Source organism: Mesoplodon densirostris, chromosome 15, assembly GCF_025265405.1.
Source record: "Mesoplodon densirostris isolate mMesDen1 chromosome 15, mMesDen1 primary haplotype, whole genome shotgun sequence".
NCBI classification, from domain to species: domain Eukaryota; kingdom Metazoa; phylum Chordata; class Mammalia; order Artiodactyla; family Ziphiidae; genus Mesoplodon; species Mesoplodon densirostris.
In genome coordinates, this window is record NC_082675.1 from 26,888,815 (window position 1) to 26,914,148 (window position 25,334).

Sequence of the window (25,334 nt, forward strand, 5' to 3'; positions counted from 1 at the left end):
TCCCTTGAGTTTCCTTAGTATCATTTTGTCAGTTTCTACAAAGTCTGTTAGAAACTTTTCCTCATACTTGAAAAATGTATCAATTCCCAGAGCAGGTGCTCCAGAGTCAGTGTTCTCAGCAACATGGGACCTTTGGTAAGTATTGTGTTGTGATTCACGTATTTTAAAATTTTACCCTTATACATTATAAAGTATTTTAAACATACAAAAAATAAATAATAAAACAAATGACAGTGGGTTCCTTACCCAGTTTAAATTAAAAAATAAGATCGAAAGAAAGCAAGCTAGCTCCCCATGCTACTGCTGATTTGCCCCACACCTCGTGTTCTTCACAGCTGAACTGGAGAAAGTCACGAGGACTACACGGAGTATCTGTACTCTCTCAGCTCCTCAGTACATGCTAGTGAAAACGGAACGACTGAAAACCAAAGAAGTAGAATTTCTGAGGAGGCCTCTGAGCAAGCACGCCAACGCCGGGTAGTGCAGGAGGAGGCCTGGTTGTCACCCCGCAAACAGCAGAGGGCAGGAGCACAGCCCTGGACCTGTCAAAACTGGCCACACCCAGGCCTTTCTAGCAGGTCTCAGCAGTTGTTCAGAAAATGCTAGTCTTTTCATGCGGTTTGCTGTTTTCACTATACACAATTGTGCTTTTCTCCTCCAATAGCTGTCTCTGATTAAACAAAGATAGCAGAAGATGTATTCGGTTTCAGTCAAAAGGCCAACCCTGGGCTTGCGAGGTCCGTAAAAAGGGCTGAAGGTAGGAGAGTGTCTCCTTCATCAGACGTGCAACGGCCTCTTCCCGCTCTCCCCAGGATGTGCTCTTGCCCTCTTATTCCAGCAGCTGTTTGTGCCCCTCAGCCCTCCTCTAATTAGCCTCCAGGTCACTTCCCAGTTCTGATGCTCTCGGCCTCCTGGTCCCTAGGTTTCACCTTGGCCCCCACCGTGGGGACTCAGTGTTTACAGCTGTAAACCAGAGACATGCACTACTTCTGCATAATACTATCCAACGTGCAAAACAGTTGATGTGTGTTTAACATATAAGCTTAATTTAAAAACAACCAAGTGATAAGCATATGTTCAGCAATGCACCCAGCTATAATAAGCCTCTCTAGGCACTGCTGCTGCGGGTGCCGACGCAGAGGTCCCGGGATCCTTGGCTGTGCTCTCATCCAGCAGATGCCAAACCTTCCTCAATCTGCAGAGTGCTTAGAGCTGCTATTATTATACCACCCACCACCCCCAGGGAAAGTGGTTTCTGCCTTGAGGCAGAGAGCAGTCCCACCTGCAGGAATTCAGATGTTAAGAATTAAAGTGGGTGTTTGGGTGTCTTTTGCTTTGCTAGATGGGGGGAAGTAGCACAAGTAGCAAAGAGGGTAGGCTCTGACCCCAGGCCCCCAAGATGTGTGACCTCCTGGGCAAGTTACCTGGCATCTGTGTGCCTGAGCCTCCTCGTCTGCAACCTGGGGAGAGCAGCACTGTACCTGCTTCACGGGCCTTGCAAGGGGACATCACATCACTTTAGAGGGAGCAATGGGGCCTGGCCATTAGACCCAGGGCCAGCCCCTGACAGAATGGGAAGAGCTTTAACTCTGGGTGCTAACACCACACTGGAAGCATGCACCAACCAGGCAATCTGGAGCTGGTGGTCTTTTATACAAGAGTGCTCAAGGTCTTCCTTGCCCGGGCTGTATACCAGGCAGCCTGAGGTGCCCGCCATGGGTGACCCGGTTTCCTTTAGGGTGGACACCTCTGGACCCACCTGCTTGCAAGGATTCCAAGAGAAGGTTAGCCCCTTCTCCAAGACCACCTCTGCCTCCCGGCCCCTCCTGGAGTCTAAAAACAGAGAAATCACTCTTCTGTATCCTTTTCTTTGCTCTGGGTCCCACAGTCATTCTAATGGGTTCTCAGGCAGAAGGGGCAGGTAACAAGTGTGCCCGGCTGCCACCAGACTGGAGAGTCGCTCCGGAGCCCCACCCTGGAGGAAAGGTCTCGCCGCATGACGGGGCCCAAGGCTCCATGTGGGGCTTGAGCAGGACTAATAAGCTGGACATCGGACAGCAGTGTCCAAGCAGAAAGTCCATCTCTAAAAATGAAAGGAAACTTCCCAGACCTCTCTATAAATACCTCTCTTCCAAATAGTCAGGGCCTCCCCTTGAAGTTAGGGATTTAGAACCAGCCTGACCAAAGGAAATGCAACTGAAATTGCTAAGGTGTGCAGGTGCTGCAGTAAGGAGAGGCGAGGACAGTGACGGGGGCTGTTGTGCTGCCAGTCGCCCCCTTGGGATGGAAGACTTATTCTCCAGCTGCTGGGAGGGTCTCTGTGGTGGCCAGTCTCCAAGGTGGCAGCCAACAACCACTGGCCTCCCTGGATGCACAGGCCACAGCGCACAGAGAAGGTGGAGGCGACTCCCTCCCCAGACTCCACACTGGCCTTAGGACTTGCTGTGACCCAGCGATGTTCTAGGACTTCAGGGGACTGACAGCTTCCACGTCCCCTGCCTTGGAAGCCAGCCGCTGTGCTGTAATGAAGCCCGGGCTATGCTGCTGGAGACACCAGGTGGCTGCCAGCTGAATGTGGCTGCGCCAAGGTCACCAGTGAGACCAGAAGAATGGCCAGCCAGGCAGCTCCAATCACCCCAATCCTGACCCACAGAATCAGGACAGATACCAACTCATTGCTCTAGGCCACTACATTTTGCGGTAGTTCCTTATAAAGCAATAGACAACAAATAATACTGGACCAACAAGTTGTGTATTTTGAAAGTTGAAATAATTCAATAAGCCCTCACCAAGGTTCTTATCTCCCAAATATCTTCAAATTATGTATCTAATAAGAGACTTGTATCCAAAATTTATAACAAGTTCTTACAATCTAGCAATAAAAAGACCAACAACTCAATTTTAAAATGGGCAAAGGATTTGAATAAACATTTCTCCAAAGAAAATATACAAATGATCAATAAACACAGTAAGTCATCTGGGAATGCAAATCAAAACCACAATTAGATACCACTTCACACTCATTATGATGGCTATAATAAAAAAAAACAGTAACAAGTATTGATGAGGAATGGAGAAATTGGAACCTCATACAATCCTAGTGGGAATGTAAAATGGTGCAGCTGCTTTGAAAACAGTCTAGCAATTCCTCAAAAGGTTAAATACAGAGTTACCATCTGATTCAGCAGTTCCTTTCTTAGGTATACAGGAAAGAGAAATGGAAACGTATGTCCCCAGCGAAGTTTGCACACAAATGTTCATAGCAGCATTATTATAATAGCCAAAAAATGGAAACACTCCAGATGTCCATAAACTGGTGATGGATAAATAAAATATGGTACATCCATACAATGGAATATTATTTGGCAATAAAAAGGAATAAAGTACATGCTACAACATGGTTCATGGGTGAACATTAAAAATATTATGCTAAGTGAAAGAAGCCAGTCACAGAAACATATATTTTATGACGCATTTATATGAAAAGTACAAAATAAGCAAATCTATAGCAAAAGAAAGCAGATAAGTGGTTGCCTAGGACTGAGGGTTGAGGGAAAATGGGGAGTGCTGGCTAACGGGTATAGAGATTCTTTAGAAAGTGCTCTAGGGAGTACCTTGGGGGCCTAAGTGGTTAGGATTCCGGGCTTTCACTGTCATGGCCCATGTTCAATCCCTGGTCAGGGAACTGAGATCCCATAAGCTGCAAGGTGTGGCCAAAAAAAAAAAAAAGAAAAAGAAAAAAGAAAATGCTCTAAAATGGATTGTGGTGATGGTTGCGCAACTCTGTGAAGATCCTAAAAGACCAACCACTGAACTGTACACTATAAATGGGTGAATTGTACAGTATATGAATTAGAGCTCGATAAAGTTGTTATAAAAAAGGAATATAACACTTACCATTTTCTATGTCCACAGCATGAGCCTGCCCACCTCAGTGCACAGGCTTCTGCTGCTCATCCTCCACCTACTCGTGCTCACAAACACATGCTGGTGTGCTCTGATCTCCAAGCCCAGGCTGTACACATGGTTTCTGTTTTGGAAGCTGCGCTCTCCGGCCAATCATCTCTACCTTTCCATTTCAGAAAATGTTTACCTCATCTAAACACTCAAACCAGGCTAAGTTTCCCCAACAGACCTCTGTACGTCTTGACAGTTGGTTTACCTAAACCTGGATCCAACCATAAATAGCATCTGCTTTTGATTCTTTTTTTCTTTTCTTATTTTTTAAAAAAATTATCTATTTATGTATTTATTTTTGCTACGTTGGGTTTTCGTTGCTGCGTGTGGGTTTTTTCTAGTTGTGGTGAGTGGGGGTTACTCTTCGTTGCAATGCGTGGGCTTCTCATTGTGGTGGCTTATCTTGTTGCAGAGCACAGGCTCTAGATGCATGGGCTTCAGCAGTTGCACCACACAGGCTCAGTAGTTGCGGTGTGCAGGCTCTAGAGCGCAGGCTCAGTAGTTGTGGCGCACAGGCTTAGCTGCTCCACGCCATGTGGGATCTTCCCGGACCAGGGCTCGAACCCATGTCCCCTGCATTTGCGGGCGGATTCTTAACCACTGCGTCACCAGGGAAGTCCCTGTTTTTGATTCTTGACACACAGTAGGTCTTAGAGCTCCAGCACCACGCTCGGGCACCAGGTGCTCAGCAGAGCTGGTGCAGCAGACACAGCCCGCCCTGCACGAGCCAGGTAACCCAGACAAGCCACTTGCTTCTTTGTGCCTGTTCTGTTTCATTTCTATGAGCAGCTCTACCCCAAGGCAGATGACAGGAGGTGGTCACATGAAGCCCATGGCAATGCCCAGTTCACGCGAGAGCTCACACAGGAAACCCGCCCCAACCACTCCACCTGTGACGTTCCCAAGCCTCGTCCTCACCAAGGCCTCACCCTCCACGAGCATCACCTGCATCATTTAACAAAAGGGGACAGGAACCCTTCTGGGCCCACCTGTCAGGGCCCTGACCCCCAGGAGGGCTGAGCCTGAGGACAGAGCGGTTCTTACTCAGAGCACCGTCCACAGGAACCACCAGGGCCCGAGGGAGCGCCCTACAGGATTCACAGGAGCTGACCATGAATGGGGGTGCCAACAGCAAGGTCTGGGGTCAGAGGCTGCGCGTGCATCCTGGATGCCCACCCAATCCCCTCCCGCACCTGTACCACAGACACAGGATCTTCCCACAGAGTGCCACCCAACAGTGAGCAGCCACCCCGTCCCCATGGCCTGGCACCCTGCCCTCCAGCAGCGTCCCCACAGGAGGCCACCCCCCAGGGCCTTACCCGGGTCTTGGCCTTCAGAAACACGTGGCTCTCCATGTCCTTGCTGGATTTACTGTGGGCCACGCCAGCCTTCCTCATGGCATCCTCTCTGGAACACAAAGGAGGAGAGGTGTTGACACAGGCCCCCTGGCCAGCAGGCCCACACAGCAGCTGCCTGGGGCCCACGGGTGTGGCCTGGCCCACCAGCCTGGTTGAGGCCCAGGAGAAGCACGAAGGGAGGGGCTCTCAGCACAGCGATGAAAGGCAGCTGAGCAAAGGAGAAGGCGGGCAGTGCCACGAGAAGGAAGAAACAGGAAAGGCGGTCACCATGAAACAAAGCAGCCACCCAGCTTGAGCGGGCAGAGGGGCCAGGCCCAGAGGCTGCTCATAACCAGCATATTAAACAACAGGACGGCCAGCTGGCCTCCATTTCCTGCCCTCTACATGACCTGAGCCCCCACCCAACTCTGGCGTCAAGAGCAGTGGGACCCTTGCTCTGGAAGCCTCCTCTGGTGCAACAGAGGGGCCATGCCAGTCACCTCTCAGTCCCTCCCAAGGCAAAGGTCCCTGTGTTGGACATGCAGGTCCTACCAGTGGGACCAAGGAGATGAGCCCGACCTCAACAACTTCCAGCTGGGGGCAGGAGACAGACCACACAAAGGCCAACACATGCATGGCAAGAGACGGAATGTGAGCCCAGGATTTCACCACATGATGCTTTGCTGCACACGGCTAAGCCCAAGCTCCTCTGGGTGGTAGCGCACATTCCCCCACCCCCATCCCGCCCCCCCCAGACGAAGGTAAGGATAGGTGCGCATTTGTTAGAAAGAAAGGAGCACGTCAGACTCAGGTCCACATGCCTGGCCCCTCTGCTCACAGCCCACCTTCTTCTCTGCAGGATGGGTCTCCTGACCTGTCTTCCCAGCGCTGGGCTCACTGATAAAGACCCCCCTCTCCCCAGGGAATCCAACAAGCCTAGTCCAGCCGGTGCTGGAAGGCTTTCTGATGGCTCCAAACACACACACACCCCAGGTACTGAAAGAGCGTGCACATGGGCTGCAGGACCACGTTCGTGATCCCGAGAGAAACCCCAGACAAGAGGCTAAATGCTAAGAGATGGACAAATCTGTACTAACGTATAAAGAAAGATAAAATGCTGCTGAGCCACCACACTGCCAGATTCCGCACGTGAGGCCAGAGCTCCCACCTCCCGCCTGCTTCCCTGAGCCTGCACCAGGGCCAGGAGGCAGCAACGGGTTCCCACTGGAGAAGCATCCAGAGTGGAGCAGACGCTCGCACGAGGGGACGTGTGACCAGGATCAAAGAGAGGCAAAAGGAAGGATGCAGGAGGACAAGGCGAGACCCTGACAGGCCAGGGGGACCTGGTGCGCAGGGGCTGAGGCCAGCGGGGCAGGCGCCCCACGCGCGAACGTAGGTTCTGAGTCCTCGAGCAGCTCCGACAAGTGACTGAGCAGACCTGTCTTCAAGGGGGGTCTCCCCAGCGTCCCCATACCTCCTCCAACAGCCGTATGAGGCTAACCCTGCCACAGAGGCTTGCCCGAAGCTGAGGGCCACAGAGCCACGGACCACTGGGGCAACCCCGAGGACAGCGGTAGACACGTGAGGGGGCCGTGACGACTGGCGGCTGGCTGGGAGGAGGCCCCAGGAGCCAGGTGAAGTGCAGAGAGGCCAAGAGGGGCGCAGAGGGCCCTGCGTCACAAGCAGAAGACCTGGGGCTTGGCCAGGCGCCTGCCTGGTGACAAGTGGTCCTCCGAGCTGCTGGCAACAACTTTGAAGGGGGCAGGCTTGCAGGCCCCCCACAGACACTGCATCTTGACCACAGCAGAGACCCTGGGACGTCCGCAGAGACAAGACAGACCTGTGCTTCGTGGTGGAGGGACCTCTCCAGGCCCGAAGACACCGGATCTGCTGGTGCAGGAGCCCTGGGCTGTCATGGTCAGGGCAACGCCACAGATGATGGGGACGCACGGGCACCGGCTATTAGTGACTCAGAGCCCGAAGAGTATTGACTACACAGGAGGCCAGAAACAGGTGTCTGTGGACAAGCAAGAATGGAACACAAGCAGTAGGCACCGGGGCCTGGGTAACCACCCAGTTCTTCCTGGTGGTCTCAGCGTGCTCGTGCTCATCGTGCTCAGGGAAGGGGTCTCACGGCAGGGGCAGGGGGAAGGCTCTGCCAGGAGCACCAGCCATGTCCCCACTATGCCTGCAGCGCCGCCCGAACAGAAGAACCGACAGGCGCCCTGAACACTGTTCTCAGTTCTGCAAACCATACTGTTAAAAATGTTCTTGCTCTTGGGACTCCCCTGGCAGTCCAATGGTTAAGACTCTGTGCTTCCACTGCAGGGGGCACGGGTTTGATCCCCCATCAGGGAACTAAGATCCCACATACCGTGCGGCACGGCCAAAAATTAAAAACACAAAACAAACAAACAAAAAAAAAAGTTCTTGCTCCTGTTACCAGTCTGCAGATCATATTCCATAAAATAGAAGATGAGACAAAAAAGGAAGCAGGCAGTGCTGCTGTTCTAATCCTCTGCTTTCCCCCAAGGAAAGGGCCTGTCCTGTCATTTTCGGCCACCTCAGCATTTTGTCAGAGGCGCCATCCGCCATCCGGGCTCTGACCACAACGTATTGCATCTCACGCGCCTGCACAGGTGCCGGCTCCGTCCTTCGCACTCAGGACCCACTGCTCCTGGGCCTCAGCCCCCAGATAACAGGCCCCTGCTGGCGACTGTCAATAAATGACTGTCAATAAACGCAGTCAAACTAGCACAACCGGGTCAGAGGGAGAGTCTCAGAGGCCTGGAGGGAGGAACGTGAGCACCTGGTCTGCCCCACAGGCGAGACCCCGGCCACAGGTCCAGTACTTTGGTGGCCGTCAGGGAGGCATCAGTACCATGAGAGACAGAAGGGCTGTCTGCAGGCCACGGCCTGGGTGGACCAGCCCTGACAAGATGATTGGGGGCTGAGAGCACGCAGCCCCCACTGAGACCCAGGTTCCACAAGGCACCTGGGGATGGGAGAGGGTTGGGGGGGCTGCCCCTGCTCCACAGCCACCCGTCTGCCAGGCAGAGCTCCACTGGTCTCTGGTCCAGACATGACCCACCACCTGGGCCCCGTGAGTCCCAACCTGGAGCCCAGACCCCACCTGTGGTGACACACCAAGAAAACACCCAGCAGCCTGAGCTCTGTGCCGCCCAATGTTCCAGACGGGATGCCTGGGAGCCTCCTCTTTGCTTCCCGATTCTGAACGCCATTCCCTGAAGTTCAATCCTCACCGCATGTCACACCGCACCTGTGACCATCCCTGTGGTGGCCTCTGTCTCCAGGCCCCACCCCCATCCCCACCCCCTCTGTCAGCTCCCCAAGCCTCTGTCCAAGTCCGTGTCCTGCCTGCCTCAAGGGCCTTCCTCCTCAGCAGCAAGGCAGGCAGCCCGTCCAGCGAGGAGCCCCCTCCCCTCCCTGACCCACTCTGCTCATTCTCCCAGGGCAGCTTTCTCCCTAGCCCTGCCCGCTGGGCCCTCCGACCTTGTACTTACGTGGCACCCTTACTCTCTGCCTCACGGAAACTGACCACACCCATGGCACCTCCTGTGGAAATCGCTGGCTTCCTGTATGTCCCACGAACACCTGGAGAACAGACTGTGGCATCCACCTCTGTGTGCTGCAGGCGGTCATCCATGTCAATTTTTTTACAACATGAGGGATGGTGACACCATGTACTTTGACGGACACGACATGCAGAACCCAGAACTGCTGTGGCAGGCTCGGGGGACACCAAGACTGGCACAGGCACGTCCCAGTGATAGAGGCCAGGGGGCTTGGGGAAAGGCCTGTGCTGGGCAGATGGACCTGGCAGGAAGCAGAGAAGGGAGGGCCTGGGCTCTGATCACTTGTACAGAACACACAGACCGGGGATCAAGTTCCACTCTGGCCACTGGCCAGCTCTGGGTCCTAGAGGCACTCCATCCCCAGGCACATCCTCTCCATAAAGGATGCTCAGAAGGGACTGAGGCCAGGATGAAGGGTGCAAGGACAGGTCCAGCCTCAGCACACCTGCTCCTCCTCACCTCCACCCTGTCTCCAAAGTGGGAAACTCAATTTGTCAACTGGAGTCCAGTCCTCATCCCCAACATTGGAATCTGCAGAGGAAAGGCAAACACCCAGCCCACTGTGTGTCCCTGGGCAGGTGCACCTGGACATAAGCTCGACGTGCGCTCAGGCTCCCGTCTGCCCTCACTGCCCACACCTCCCCGCCAGTGATCCCCGAGGGAGGCGCCACCTTGAGGTGCCTGTGTGTCCTCTCCTACAGAGGGAGAACAGCGACAGTGCCACCTCACGGGGTCGTCCTGAGGATTAGAGCAGTAACATTGTCAGGCACACTGGCACGGGAAGCACCAGGGTGTTAAGGAAATCAGTCAAGAGAACAGTCTCGCCTGACTCTCCCACCCATGTTCCCTTCTCTCCTGACCCCACCCTCCTCAATGCTGCCTCCCCGGGTCCAACGGAGGCTGAGTTCCCGGGATCCCAAGCTCCTTGGCTCTGTGCTGGTGTCTAAACTCCTGGCCTCAGGTGGACGGGATGCCCTCCACCCACCCAAAGACTTTCATTCTGCCCAGAGGCATCTTCCCCTGATTTGAGAACCATGACACCCGTCAACCAAATGACCTCTCATGGATGGAAGTTTTTGCCAGCCCTGCCCCACCCTCGAGGAGAAGCTTCCTGGTGAAGTACCGCCTGTGTGTGCAGTCTGTTCACCAAACTGGGACAGGAGCCTGCAGCTGGTGTGTGCAACCCTTCAACCAGTATAAGATCCCAAATCACAAAAGTACTGGAAGACAACAGGAGGACAGTTACATACCCAACATCAGGAGGAGGAAGGCTTTCCTAAGCACATCGCCCAAAGTAAACGCCAAAAAGGGGAAAAGATTTTACCAGATGGAAAACAGATTCCTCCCACATTTTTATCAGCCACCAACCAGAGAGATAAGAAAAAGGTATCTGAACCTCAGCACCTCAAGCCCTGCCCTGACATCTGAGGAGGGGTGCTGAGGGCAGCCCCCACCCCACTCTCAGCCAGGGCCTGTGTGTCTGGGGATGAGCTCCCCACACTTGTGGCACAGCCCCAGGTGATGTTTGTTTGGTAAAGCACAGCTCAGGTCAGCACAAGAGAGAACAGTCCCACCCTCCCTAAATGCCAGTTGGGCCCATGCATCCCACAGATGTGGCCAGCCCAAAGCTTCTGTGCCTGCCCAGCGCCAAGGAATCCTGGAAGCCTGCCTCCAGACGAGACAGGAGGGGAAGACAGACCAGAGGAAAACAAATCACCACACTGGCCCTGAGAGGGAAACACAACTTTGACAATTCTCACTACATCTATGGGTTTCATATTTTCAAGTGAGAAAGGACCTATATTTCCTTTGGTTTGTCCCCCAAAATACTATACTCTCTGAGGCACCAAATTTTTTAAAAATCGGGAATTTATTTGGAGAGGAGGATGATAAAGGATCAGTCAGAATAAAAAAATACAGGTTCCAGGATTCCCCTGGTGGCACAGTGGTTAAGAATCCGCCTGCCAATGCAGGGTACATGGGTTCAGGCCCTGGTCTAGGAAGATCCCACATGCCGCAGAGCAATGAAGCCCATGCGCCATAACTACTGAGCCTGCGCTCTAGAGCCCGCGAGCCACAACTACTGAGCCCGTGTGCCACAACTACTGAAGCCCATGTGCCTAGAGCCCGTGCTCCGCAAAAAGAGAAGCCACCGCAATGAGAAGCCCACGCACTGCAACGAAGAGTAGTCGCCACTCACCACAACTAGAGAAAGCCCGTAGGCAGCAATGAAGACTTAACACAGCCAAAAATAAATTAATTAATTTTTAAAAATTACAGGTTCCAATGTAAGGTCTGGCTCTCTGAAAAGAGGAAACCCATCTGCAGAAGAACAGAACCATATGATGGGTGAAGTGCTATCTTACGTCATAATCCAAATACGTTCCCTGCAATAATTTCATTTTAAAAATAAAATTAAACGCGATATGAACCTCCAGATTGGAAAGGGGGACTGAATCTGCCGTGTCTAATTTCCAGTTGCCTTCACAGTGCCCCGATATGAGAGTGAGCAGCCAACCAAGGGCTCCCAGACACCTAACATGGCAGATAAAGACCCTGCAAGAAACTCAGCAGGAAGAAAACAAACTATCTCAGTATCCAAGTAGATAAGACATAGCATCCATTTAACAAGAACAAGATGCTATAAAACCAGAAAAGTCAGATTACAACAACAAAAGAAGTTCTTACAAATAAAAGCCTTAGATGTTAGCAGCAAAGGGTCAGAGATAAAATTGAAGAAATCTCCCACACAGCAGAGCTAGAAGACAAAGAGATGGAAAACAGGAGATAAAAGATAAAATAAAAAGAAGGTAGGAGATTGGTTCAAGATGGTGGAGTAGAAGGACTTGTGCGCTCACTCGCTCTTGCGAGAGCACCAGAATCACAACTAACTGCTGAACGATCATCGACAGGAAGACACTGCAACTCACCAAAAAGGATACCACACATCCAAATACAAAGGAGAAGCCACAATGAGATGGTAGTAGGGACACAATCACAATAAAATCAAATCCCATGACTGCTGGGTGGGTAACTCACAAACTGGAGAACACTTATATCACAGAAGCCCACACACTGGAGTGAAGGTTCTGAGCCCCACGTCAGGCTTCCCAACCTGGGGGTTCAGCAATGGGAGGAGGAATCAGATTCCTAGAGAATCAGACTTTGAAGGCTAGCAGGATTTGATTGCAGGACTTCAACAGGACTGGGGGAAACAGAGACTCCACTCTTGGAGGACACACACAAAGTAGTGTGCACATCAGGACCCAGGGGAAGGAGCAGTGACCCCATAGGAGACTGAACCAGACCTACCTGCTAATGTTGGAGGGTCTCCTGCAGAGGCGGGGGATGGCTGTGGCTCACCGTGAGGACGGACACTGGCAGCAGAAGTTCTGGGAAGTGCTCCTTGGCGTGAGCCCTCCCAGAGTCCACCACTGGTCCCACCAGAGAGCCGGGTAGGCTCCAGTGTTGGGTTGCCTCAGGTCAAACAACCAACAGGGAGGGAAACCAGCCCCACCCATCAGCAGACAAGTGGATTAAAGTTTTACTGAACTCTGCCCACCAGAGCAACACCCAACTCTACCCACCACCAGTCCCTCCCATCAGGAAACTTGCACAAGCCTCTTAGATAGCCTCATCCACCAGAGGGCAGACAGCAGAGGCAAGAAGAACTACAATCCTGCAGCCTGTGCAACAAAAACCACATTCACAGAAAGATAGACAAGATGAAAAGGCAGAGGACTATGTACCAGATGAAGGAACAAGATAAAACCCCGGAAAAACAACTAAATGAAGTGGACATAGGCAACCTTCCAGAAAAAGAATTCAGAATAATGATAGTGAAGATGATCCAGGACCTCAGAAAAAGAATGGAGGCAAAGATCAAGAAGATACAAGAAATGTTTAACAGAGACCTAGAAGAATTAAAGAACACCTAGAAGAATTAAAGAACAAACAAACAGAGATGAACAATACAATAACTGAAATGAAAAATACACTAGAAGGGATCAATAGCAGAATAACTGAGGCAGAAGAACAGACAGGTGACCTGGAAGACAGAATGGTGGAATTCACTGCCACGGAACAGAATAAAGAAAAAAGAATGAAAAGAAATGAAGACAGCTTAATAGACCTCTGGGACAACATTAAACACAACAACATTCACAACATAGGGGGTCCCAGAAGGAGAAGAGAAAGAGAAAGGGCCCGATAAAATATGTGAAGAGATTATAGTCGAAAACTTCCCTAACATGGGAAAGGAAATAGCCACCCAGGTCCAGGAAGCACACAGAGTCCCAGGCAGGATAAATCCAAGGAAAAACATGCCGAGACACATAGTAATCAAATTGACAAAAATTAAAGACAAAGAAAAATTATTGAAAGCAACAAGGGAAAAACAACAAATAATATACAAGGGAACTCCCATAAGGTTAACAGCTGATTTCTCAGCAGAAACTCTACAAGCCAGAAGGGAGTGGCACGATATATTTAAAGTGATGAAAGGGAAGAACCTACAACCAAGATTACTCTACCTGGCAAGGATCTCATTCAGATTCGATGGAGAAATCAAAAGCTTTACAGACAAGCAAAAGCTAAGAGAATTCAGCACCACCAAAGCAGCTCTACAACAAATGCTAAAGGAACTTCTCTAAGTGGGAAACACAAGACAAGAAAAGGACCTACAGAAACAAACCCATAACAATTAAGAAAATGGTGGGCCTCCCTGGTGGCGCAGTGGTTAAGAGTCCGCCTGCCGATGCAGGGGATACGGGTTCGTGCCCCGGTCTGGGAGGATCCCATATGCCGCGGAGCGGCTGGGCCCGTGAGCCATGGCCGCTGGGCCTGCGCATCCGGAGCCTGTGCTCCGCAACGGGAGAGGCCACAACAGTGAGAGGCCCGCATACCACAAAAAAAAGAAAAAAAAAAAAAAAAGAAAATGGTAATAGGAACATATATCAATAATTACTTTAAACGTGAATGGATTAAATGCTCCAATCAAAAGATACAGGTTCGCTGAATGGACACAAAAACAAGACCCATATATATGCTGTCTACAAGAGAACCTACTTCAGACCTAGGGACACATACAGACTGAAAGTGAGGGGATGGAAAAAGAGACTCCATGCAAGTGGAAATCAAAAGAAGGCTGGAGTAGCAATACTCATATCAGATAAAATAGACTTTAAAATAAAGAATGTAAAAAGAGACAAGGAAGGACACTACATAATGATCAAGGGATCAATCCAAGAAGAAGATATAACAATTATAAATATATATGCACCCAACACAGGAGCACCTCAATACATAAGGCAACTGCTAACAGCTATAAAAGAGGAAATCGACAGTAACACAATAATAGTGGGGGACTCTTAACACCTCACTTACACCAATGGACAGATGATCCATACAGAAAATTAATAAGGAAACACAAGCTTTAAATGACACAATAGACCAGATAGATTTAATTGATATTTATAGGATGTACTATCCAAAAACAGCAGATTACACTTTCTTCTCAAGTGCACATGGAACATTCTCCAGGATAGATCACATCTTGGGTCACAAATCAAGCCTTGGTAAATTTAAGAAAATTGAAATCATATCAAGCATCTTTTCCAACCACAACGTTATGAGATTAGAAATCAATTACAGGGAAGAAAATGTAAACAACACAAACATATGGAGGTTAAACAATACGTTACTAAATAACCAAGAGATCACTGAAGAAATCAAAGAGGAAATCAAAAAATACCTAGAGACAAATAACAATGAAAACACAACAATCCGAAACCTATGGGATGCAGCAAAAGCAGTTCTAAGAGGGAAGTTTATAGCTATACAAGCCCACCTCAAGAAACAAGAAAAATCTCAAATAAACAATCTAACCTTAACCTAAAGGAACTAGAGAAAGAAGAACAAACAAAACCCAAAGTTAGTAAAAGGAAAGAAATCATAAAGATCAGAGCAGAAATAAATGAAATAGAAACAAAGAAAACAATAGCAAAGATTAATAAAACTAAAAGCTGGTTCTCTGAGAAGATAAACAAAATTGATAAACCATTAGCTAGACTCATCAAGAAAAAGAGGGAGAGGACTCAAATCAATAAAATTAGAATGAAAAAGGAGGAGTTACAACAGACACCACAGAAATACAAAGCATCCTAAGAGACTACAAGCAGCTCTATGCCAATAAAATGGACAACCTGAAAGAAACTGACAAATTCTTAGAAAGGTATAATCTTCTAAGACTGAACCAGGAAGAAACAGAAAATATGAGCAGACCAATCACAAGTAATGAAATTGAAACTGTGATTAAAAATCTCCCAACAAACAGAAGTCCAGGACCATATGGCTTCACAGGTGAATTCCATCAAACATTTAGAGAAGAGCTAACACCCATCCTTCTCAAACTCTTCCAAAAAACTGCAGAGGAAGGAACACTCCCAAACTCATTCTATGAGGTCACCATCACCCTGATACCAAAACCAGACAAAGATACTACAAATAAAGAAAATCACCAACCCATATCACTGATGACTATAAATGCAAAAATCCTCAAAAAATACTAGCAAACAGAGTCCAACAACACATTAAAAGGATCATACACCATGATCAAGTGGGATTCATCCCAGGGATGCAAGGATTCTTCAATATATGCAAATCAATCAATGTGATACACCACATTAACAAACTGAAGAATAAAAACCATATGATCATCTCAATAGATGCAGAAAAAGCTTTTGACAAAATTCAACCCCAATTTATGATAAAAACTCTCCAGAAGGTGGGCATAAAGGGAACCTACCTCAACGTAATAAAGGCCATATATGACAAACCCACAGCAAACATCATTGTCAATGGTGAAAAACAAAGCATTTCCTCTAAGAACAGGAACAAGACAAGGATGTCCACTCTCACCACTATTATTCAACACAGTTTTGGAAGTCCTAGCCACAGCAATCAGAGAACAAAAAGAAATAAAAGGAATACAAATTGGAAAAGAAGAAGTAAAACTGTCACTCTTTGCAGATGACACGATACTATACATAGAGAATCCTAAAGATGCCACCAGAAAACTACTAGAGCTAATCAATGAATTTGGTAAAGTTGCAGGATACAAAATTAATGCACAGAAATCTCTTGCATTCCCATACACTAATGATGAAAACTCTGAAGGAGAAATTAAGAAAACACTCCCATTTACCACTGCAACAAAAAGAATAAAATACCTAGGAATAAACCTACCTAAGGAGACAAAAGACCTGTATGCAGGAAACTATAAGACACCAATGAAAGAAATTAAAGATGATACAAACAGATGGAGAGATATGCCATGTTCTTGGATTGGAAGAATCAATATTGTGAAAATGACTATACTACCCAAAGCAATCTACAGATTCAATGCAATCCCTATCAAATTACCAATGGCATATTTTTACAGAACTAGAACAAAAAATCTTCTTTTTCTTTTTTTTTTTTTTTTGCGGTATGCGGGCCTCTCACTGCTGTGGCCTCTCCCGTTGCGGAGCACAAGCTCCGGACGCACAGGCTCAGTGGCCATGGCTCACGGGCCCAGACGCTCCGCGGCATGTGGGATCATCCCAGACCGGGGCACGAACCTGTGTCCCCTGCATCGGCAGGCGGACTCTCAACCACTGCGCCACCAGGGAAGCCCCCAAACATCTTAAAATTCGTATGGAGACACAGAAGACCCCGAATATCCAAAGCAGTCTTGAGGGAAAAAAACGGAGCTGGAGGAATCAGAATCCCTGACTTCAGACTATACTACAAAGCTACAGTAATCAAGACAATACGGTACTGGCACAAAAACAGAAATATAGATCAAAAGAACAGGATAGAAAGCCCAGAGATAAACCCACGCACCTATGGTCAACTAATCTATGACAAAGGAGGCAAGGATATACAATGGGGAAAAGACAGTCTCTTCAATAAGCGGTGCTGGGAAAACTGGACAGCTACATGTAAAAGAATGAAATTAGAACATTCCCTAACACCGTACACAAAAATAAACTCAAAATGGATTAGAGACCTAAATGTAAGACCGGACACTATAAAACTCTTAGAGGAAAACATAGGAAGCACACCCTTTGACATAAACCACAGCAAGACCTTTTTTGATCCACCTCCTAGAGTAATGGAAATAAAACCAAAAATAAACAAATGGGACCTACTGAAACTTAAAAGCTTTTACACAGCAAAGGAAAACATAAACAAGACGAAAAGAGAACCCACAGAATGGGAGAAAATATTTGCAAATGAACCAACAGACAACAGATTAATCTCTAAAATATATAAACAGCTCATGCAGCTCAATATTAAAAAAACAAACAACCCAATCAAAAAATGGGCAGAAGACCTAAATAGACATTTCTCCAAAGATATACAGATGGCCAAGAAGCAGATAAAAAGCTGCTCAACATCACTAATTATTAGAGAAATGCAAATCAAAACTACAATGAGGGGCTTCCCTGGTGGCGCAGTGTTGAGAGTCCGCCTGCCGATGCAGGGGATATGGGTTCGTGCCCCAGTCCGGGAAGATCCCACATGCTGTGGAGCGGCTAGGCCAGTGAGCCATGGCTGCTGAGCCTGCGCGTCCGGAGCCTGTGCTCCGCAACGGGAGAGGCTGCCACAGTGAGAGGCCCGCGTACGGCAAAAAAAAAAAAAAAAAAAAACTACAATGAGGTATCACCTCACACCAGTTAGAATGGGCATCATCAGAAAATCTACAAATGGGCTTCCCTGGTGGCGCAGTGGTTGAGAGTCTGCCTGCCGATGCAGGGGACACGGGTTCGTGCCCCGGTCCGGGAAGATCCCACATGCTGCGAAGCGGCTGGGCCCGTGAGCCATGGCCGCTGAGCCTGCGCGTCCGGAGCCTGTGCTCCGCAACGGAAGAGGCCACAACAGTGAGAGGCCCGCGTACCGCAAAAAAAAAAAGAAAAGAAAAAAAAAATTTGTGGTACTTATATACAATGGAATATTAGCCATAAAAAGGAACGCAACTGGGTCATCTGTAGAGACGTGGATGGATCTAGAGACTGTCATACAGAGTGAAGTAAGTCAGAAAGAGAAAAACAAATATCGTATATTAATGCATATAAGTGGAACCTGGAAAAATGGTACAGATGAACCGGTTTACAGGGCAGAAATAGAGACACAGATGTAGAGAACAAGTGTATGGATACCAAGGGGGGAAAGTGGCGGGGGTGATGGTGGTGGTGTGATGAATTGGGAGATTGTGATTGACATATATATGCTAATACGTATAAAATGGATAACTAATAAGAACCTGCTGTATAAAAAAATAAATAAAATAAAATTCAAAAAAAAAAAAGAGGGTCAAAGGGCCAGCTTTAAAGACATGGGGGGAGAGTGCATACAGGGCGTGGAGGAAACAGGACTCTCTGGGAAATGACTGAAGGGATTTCCCCTGAAGCACCGCATTGAGTTTTGGGAGTAAGGCAAGTCGCCCTAAAGCTCACCTGAGAGGAGAAGCAACAGGCCAGCCCTGGAGGCAAGAAAGCAGCAGGAGAGGCTTCTCAATCCTTAAGGAAGCACCTCCACCCTAGAAGTCCACATGCATCCAAACTGACATGGCCTCCCTGGAGCCCCTTTCCTAGAAGCTGGTAGAACATGGCAGTGAACCAAAAAGAAGAAAACCCAGGATACAGGAAGCAAGAACCCCAACACTGGAGCCCTGCAGGAGACAAGCCCCTGAGAGGTCCTCACCCCCGAGGCCTCCAGAAGGGAGGTGCAGAAGGACAGACAGCCCAGCAGCACCAAGCTTGTGATAACTGCACTGAGAGGTGACTGAAGACAGAGGAAGACTCAGCCGCAGGCACACAGAACTCTAGGCACATTTCTAAGAAGGTACGTTTTTCCCAGGGAGTGAAAACCATCAGTCTGCCACTGTGTTAGGCTGTGAACGTCTGTCCGTGTGGCCCTAAACATTAGCGCATTACCCATTTACCCAGAAGCTGAAACACTGGTGGCCAAGGGAGAGGCAGAGATAACAGCTGTGTTCCCAGAGAAAGTCAACAGATAATCATAAAGGCATCACCGTGATAACCCGTGCACGTGACTTAGAACCACAGACACCGGCCAGAAAAGAAAGTCCCGAGTCAAGGGAAGGACACGGTGAGTCGGTGCATCGGGACCACCGCAGTCTCTTGTGCAGTCTCTTGTAAGTCGTTATCAGTCCTTGACTTTTAAAATTTTTGCACAAATATTAGTTTGATAAAAATCAAATGACAGGGGCTTCCCTGGTGGTGCAGTAGTTAAGAAGAATCTGCCTGCCAATGCAGGGTACACGGGTTCGAGCCCTGGTCTGGGAAGATCCCACGTGCCACGGAGCAACTAAGCCCGCGAGCCACAACTACTGAAGCCTGCGCGCCTAAAGCCCATGCTCTGCAACGAGAGAAGCCACCGCAATGAGAAGCCCACACACCTCAAAGAAAAGTAGCCCCCACTCGCTGCAACTAGAGAAAGCCCGCGTACAGCAACGAAGACCCAACACAGCCAAAAAAAATAAATTAATTAAAATAAATAAATTTTTAAAAAATCAAATGACAAAATGCACCTAAAGAGTGTGCCACCGACTCTGCCATAAAGAAATATTCAAGGAACGCCAGCTATGAAGAAAGGCCTCCCTCGCCTTTTTATGCCTTCCCGACTCAGTCCACGCAGAGACAGAAAGCTCCGCTCCATTAGCAGTACCCCCACCCACCTGCCCCAGCATTCTGCAGTTCTCCCAGGACCCCTTGGCCAGAGCGTGGTCAGAGGCACCAACCCAAGAGGGGCCATCGCACACCGCCCCCCACGGGACAGGCAGCTTCCCCGGTGCTCAGACAGCCAACGGGCGGTCTTCTCTTGAGCCTGCCCCAGCACCCAGGTGGTTTCAGCTCGGAGTCAGGAAATGATGAGACACAGATGGTTTAGTCACCAACTGCAACCAGAGCAAACTACCTGTCCTTAACTCAGGGAGCCTGCTTCACCTCACTGCAGCTGGAAGCCTGTTTGCCAAACTACATCCCAGACTACTACCACTTCCTGTTCTCTTTCTCTTCACTTTCTTATCGGTTTAATTAAGCTCTCCAATTTCTGCTTGCAAGATTTCTCAACCCTCGACGAATTAGATCAATGAAAGAATGACACCTAAAGAAGCTACCGCTGCTTTTAAAGCATATGTCATTATTTGAGCTACAGAAGCTACACAAGTTTCACCATTTTCCCCATTCTGCGGGTTTGACCACAACAGAACCAGGATGCTGGAAAGACCTCTTGATCCATCCAGGCGGTAGCCTCTGGGCTCCAGGCCTTGGACCACTGTGGCTCCCCAGGTTCCAGCCCTGAGCGTGTCCCACTCACCACTGGGCAACCACGTGGTAAGGACAGACTCTACCAACCCAAGAGCTTATTAAAATGCTTATCTCACGTGACTTTGTAAAATATTTGGGGGGAGGAAAGCCCTCTCTTCCAGAGGTCTGCACTCGAGCCCCAGCAGTGAAAATCATATGGTATCTGGGAAGTGACTGAAGATAGTACAGGACGGGGTGGAAAGGGATGGGTGAAACACTGGCCACATGATGCTAACTCTCCAAGTAGCTGGGAGACCATACTTCCATTATCCCTACTTCTGTGAATGTTTGGAAAAGTCCATAATGGAACTTTTAACAAGATAGGAAATAAAAGGGTTATCTCAAGCACACAGGATGACTGTGCAGAGATGCCTGAAGGAGGCTCACTCCCAAGAGTGCCCTGCAGTGGGGCCCTCTGGGTCGTCACACGGGGAGCAACCATGCACTCCGAGGCTCCCTCGGCCTAGAGAGCTTGGGCCTTGGAAAGTGGGAACTGATAAGCCTCACAAAACCTGTTCCCATAACCAGAGGTCGGTCCAGTCCCTCCTCACCCAGGCAGAGCCAGACTATGTGGAAGAGTCCTATGGTCCAGAAGACTCACTGTGTCCAGCCTCACGTGAACCTGGGCCATGGGCACACAAGTCCCAGCCAGAGTGCCCCCAGGGGATGAAGCTTGGTGGTGAGAAAGCCACCACTCAAACTTGAACTCAGAGTCTAATTCCACTTAAGAAACATGGGTCTGTGTGTGTGTTGGCATATTTAAAATACATACACATCAAGTCATATGCCCAAAGAAACAGGACTGGAGGAAAGTGATCAAAATGTCAGCAACAGCCATCTCTGAGCAGAGAGATCACAGAAAATGCCCTCCTGTTTTGAAATCATCTGCCAACATTATCTGAAGAGAATGAAGTACCGCACCCACCAGCCCAGAACACACTGACTGAAACAGGAGGTGGAGACGTGCTGGCGCTGCGGGGACTGGCTTCCCTGCACCCACATCCTCTCCCTCCGCTCCACCCACATGCCCCTCAGGGCCCCAGTGAGGCGCTCCTGCAGCTGACGCTCTTCCAGGTCTGCTCCCTGCTTCTCCCACAGGCAGCTGGACTTCTCTCCTCCAGAGGGTTGACACCCCACACACCCTGCACTTCATCACCCTGCACTCACCTCTCAGAAATTAGCACAGGATCAGGGCTCGCCTCCCTCACACGGTCACTCAATTCTGCAGCTTCCTTCCTGACAGATCTGTCCCTCCTAAGCCATCCCTTCCATTCCTACTGTCCCTGCACCTGGTGGGTCAATCTGAGTGCGCATTAACAATTAACAAAGTGCTTGTTATGAAGGCAGCTTCCTTGACAACATTGCGTGTGGGCAAAGATGTCTAACAAGGGCAACTCCCCAACGTGGCTGGTGGGAATGTCAACTGGTATCACCTGGGAAAATCATTTTCCAGATGGTGCTGAAGCTGAAGGCCACCCCTGCACCTAGCCCTGGGGTCAGAACACAGAGAGCGAGTACTGTACTCACAGGAGACAGGACCCAAAGCAGCCTTGGCACAGTGTTCACACAGCCAACAACTGGAACTAACCCCAATGTCTGTCAAATGCACAACAGGACAGTACTGCGGGTGGGGGGCTGGGGGGGCGCAGTCATGCAGTGGAATAATGGCATAAATAAGACCCTGCTGCCTACGAGGACAAACGTCACACACGTGACTCTGAACGGAAGAGCCCAGACCCAGGGTTGCAGAGCTTGGGATTCCAGTGACAGGAAGTTCTGGAACAAACGTCTCCATGGCCCGGAAGTCAGGAGAGTGGGGCAGGGGCTGCACCGGCTGAAGCACAGGGTGCTAGGCCTGTTCAGGATGCAGTCTGGGCAGCTGGCGGGCATTTTCACGGTGACACGTGTCCTCGGGCCGCTCACTGCATGGGTGGGCTTTACTTCAATACAAAGAAACGCTATGGGAGCCTGGTGAGGGCCCCTGAGCCCGGCCCCAGGAACTGCCCCAGCCCCACCCTCGGGTTTGGACTCCAATGGTCTGGGGCCTGAATTCCAACCCCGAGCCCCTGGCAGGGATTTCCCACTGCACAGTCTCAGGCCTGAATCCTCCCTGGCATGACTCACAGCAACCCGATGGGTGTGAAGGGCCTGTGGTGGCCCAAAAGGGCCTCTCAGGGCAAAGATGGCATTCTCTCCACTTTATAGCAGGGGCTCCAGCCCACACCCAGTAGCCAGATCACTTCCTCTCACAGCACCTCTGATGAGGATGGAAAGGAAGTTGCAAAGAGGGAGAGAACAGGAGACAGTGGGGATGGGAATGAGCCATTTCTGAAGCAACAAGCACTGCCCCCACACCCCCAGGAGCCTGCACTGGAAGAAGCGAGGGATGCACACGCTTCAGAGAGCAGAAGCCCCCAGGCAGGGCCTTCCTCCCCTCCCCGCCTTGCCACCCCTCTCCCGGACTGGATGCCAAGTGGCTGAGCACAAAGGCTGACCTGCAGCCAGGCCACACCTCAGCCCTGGTCCCTACCCGCCCCCACTCCGCCACCTGAGTCCCAGGCAGAGCTGCGAGAAGACCGCAGGGCCAGGGCGAGTAGGAAACCATGTCCAGAGGAGGGAGCCAGACAGCACCCAGCTGCTACTTGCCAAGCCTGAGCACAGAGCCATGTGAGAGAACCGGTGAACGGAGGGAGAGCACGCCAGAGCGCTCTGCTCTGTCTCTGCAACTCTGTATGTCTGAAACGGTCTCAGAAAAAAAAGCTCAAAGTAAGGTCAAATGTCTCCTCCAAGGACTCACTGTCCCAAATAAGTTACTCCTCCTGGATACTTAACTCATTCAATCAGGAACGGTTATTAACAGGCCCCGCCTAGGTTAGCAAGAGACTCATTTTTTTTTTTTTTTTGGCCACCGTAGCTTGAGGGATCTTAGTTCCCAGACCAGGGATTGAACCTGTGCCCTCAGCAGGGAAAGCTTGGAGTCATAACCACTGGACTGCCAGAGAAGTCCCAAGAGATACCTTATTAAAGTGGAGGGGAACATCCCTCCCTCACGGGGTTGTGGTTTCGAGATGATTACGCCTGGGCTCCTAATGCATCCTCCTCTGTCTCCGGGATCAGGTACTCATTCGCTTATCTGTTAAACAGAACCATCTAGTAACCCCTGGACTCCCCTGTCTTTAGATGAATGTCTCAATCAAAAAAAAAAGGCTCAGCATTGCTTTCCACAATGCTCCCTGCAATTACCCTGCATCCCTCACCTAAGACAAGGCACCATGCTAGGAGCTCACTGGGATGCAGACGTGTACGACCAGGTCCTGCACTCAACAAATTTATAATACTGTTGGCAAGGCAAAAAAATAATAATAAGTGTAAAAACAGCAAAAAAGAGTTCATCTGTTCAGTTCATGCCAGGATGCACCCAACAAGGGCTCTACAAACTCAAGAGGAATTAGGGACCACTGTGGGCTGAGCCATCAGGGTCATGAGGAGGGAAAGAGGCCAAGACCAGACCTCCGACAGGGCAGACAAAGGACGACAGAGGGCAAGCCAGCCGTGACTGCAGCCAGAGGGCCTGACGTGCAGCAGGAGTGTCTGGCTGAGGCTCTCCCACCAGCACAGAGGGAGGGTCAGCTGGAAAGGTAATTCAGATGGAAAGCAGAATGCTTCTTAGCAGGGGTGGAAAGAACGGCTGTGCTGGCACCTGGCCCAGGCAACGGAGGACACCCACTGTGACACAAAGCACATGGTGACTTTCCACCTTATGGCAGCTGCCTGTGACCACGGCTCACCTCCTCCTTATCTGTAGACAGGGTCTACCTCTCCTTCAAAAGATTTCTGATTACGAAAGAAATACATGTTTACTGTTAACAAGTGACACACATACATATATATACTAAAAATTACAAAGAAAATTAAAATCACTCAGATAACCAGCCAAAGATGTCTATTTAATGAACTCAGCCTGTACCCCATGTTCCACGGCTCCTGAGGATGCCAGTTTGCCAGCCCTGCATGCGCGGTGCTATGACTTTCTCCAACTCTGAGGTGAGGGCCCATCAGGTTGGCCCACCGTCACTCTTGGAGAGGCAGGAATCAACTCTGATTCAGAAACTCTCGTAGTGTCCCTGCCACGAGGGGTTCAGAATGGGGGAAACAAGTGTTCAAACAATTCAGATGCAAACCGGTAACAAAGCATGGGTAAAGAGAGGGGCATGGTGGGTGGTTGGGTGTCCTGGGAGGGCAAGTGGGATAGGACTGCAAACGCTCAGCCACAGGAAGGACAGGTCTCTCAGGCAGGGGAACAAGCAGGAGGCAGGGCAACCAGGTCAAGAACGGGGCTCCTGTGAGGATCTGGGGCAGCCTGGCACGGTGGGGGCAGCAGGCAGGCGCAGACCCTGGAGGAGGGATCCCGGCTCAGAGCTGAATCCACAGGCTGCTATGCACACATTCTGGGCATCAAAGTGACTGGAGGAAGAGGATGGAGTCCGTGAAGCAAGAGCTGACAACTTGAAGCTGAGTGGTGAACACACAGGCATGGGGTCTTTAAACTACGTGGTCCTACGATCCATATTGAATTTTTAAAAATCCAGCAGAATTCCTTTAAAAATTGACCCTCTAGGTACATAACCAATATCACTGCCCTGAGGAATGCTTTTCAGGGGCAGGTACCCCTTGCCCTTCATGACCAGGGCAGGAAGATAATCACGTGGTCATGGTCCTTCCCACCCCAGAATGCCCACCATGGGTCCTGGACCAGCCACAGCCACCGGGTCAGGAATGGCAGTAACAGCTGGAAGACTTCTGACCAGGAATGGATGTAAGGAATGCAGCTGGTAGCAGGGTAGGGGGGTAGGGTCACCTATGAAAGGATGCTGGTGTGGCTGGGGACTGGCTGCAGCCTATGCAGAGGCCAAAGATAAGCCGGGGCTTGCGGTGCTGTGCCAGCAGTGTTGTGCCAACTGCAGCAGAGTGGGCTGCCACCCTTTGGGGCCCAGTGACCCATGGGGAGTTGCTAAAACTGCCAACAGGATGCCTACCGGCAGCAGCTCCTCCAATGGGCTCTCTCAGTG

The 25,334-nt window shown here is 50.0% G+C and overlaps 1 protein-coding gene across 3 annotated transcripts in view; it reads right to left on the reverse strand.

The window, feature by feature from the left end:
* MED15 (mediator complex subunit 15) overlaps nt 1-25,334 on the reverse strand; it is a 61,928-nt gene that overhangs the window by 31,210 nt on the left and 5,384 nt on the right. For all 3 annotated transcript variants that reach the window (XM_060118077.1, XM_060118075.1, XM_060118076.1), the window contains exon 2: nt 5,277-5,364. In XM_060118077.1, the coding sequence (XP_059974060.1) occupies nt 5,277-5,364 (88 nt within the window). The remainder of the gene's footprint in view (nt 1-5,276; nt 5,365-25,334) is intronic.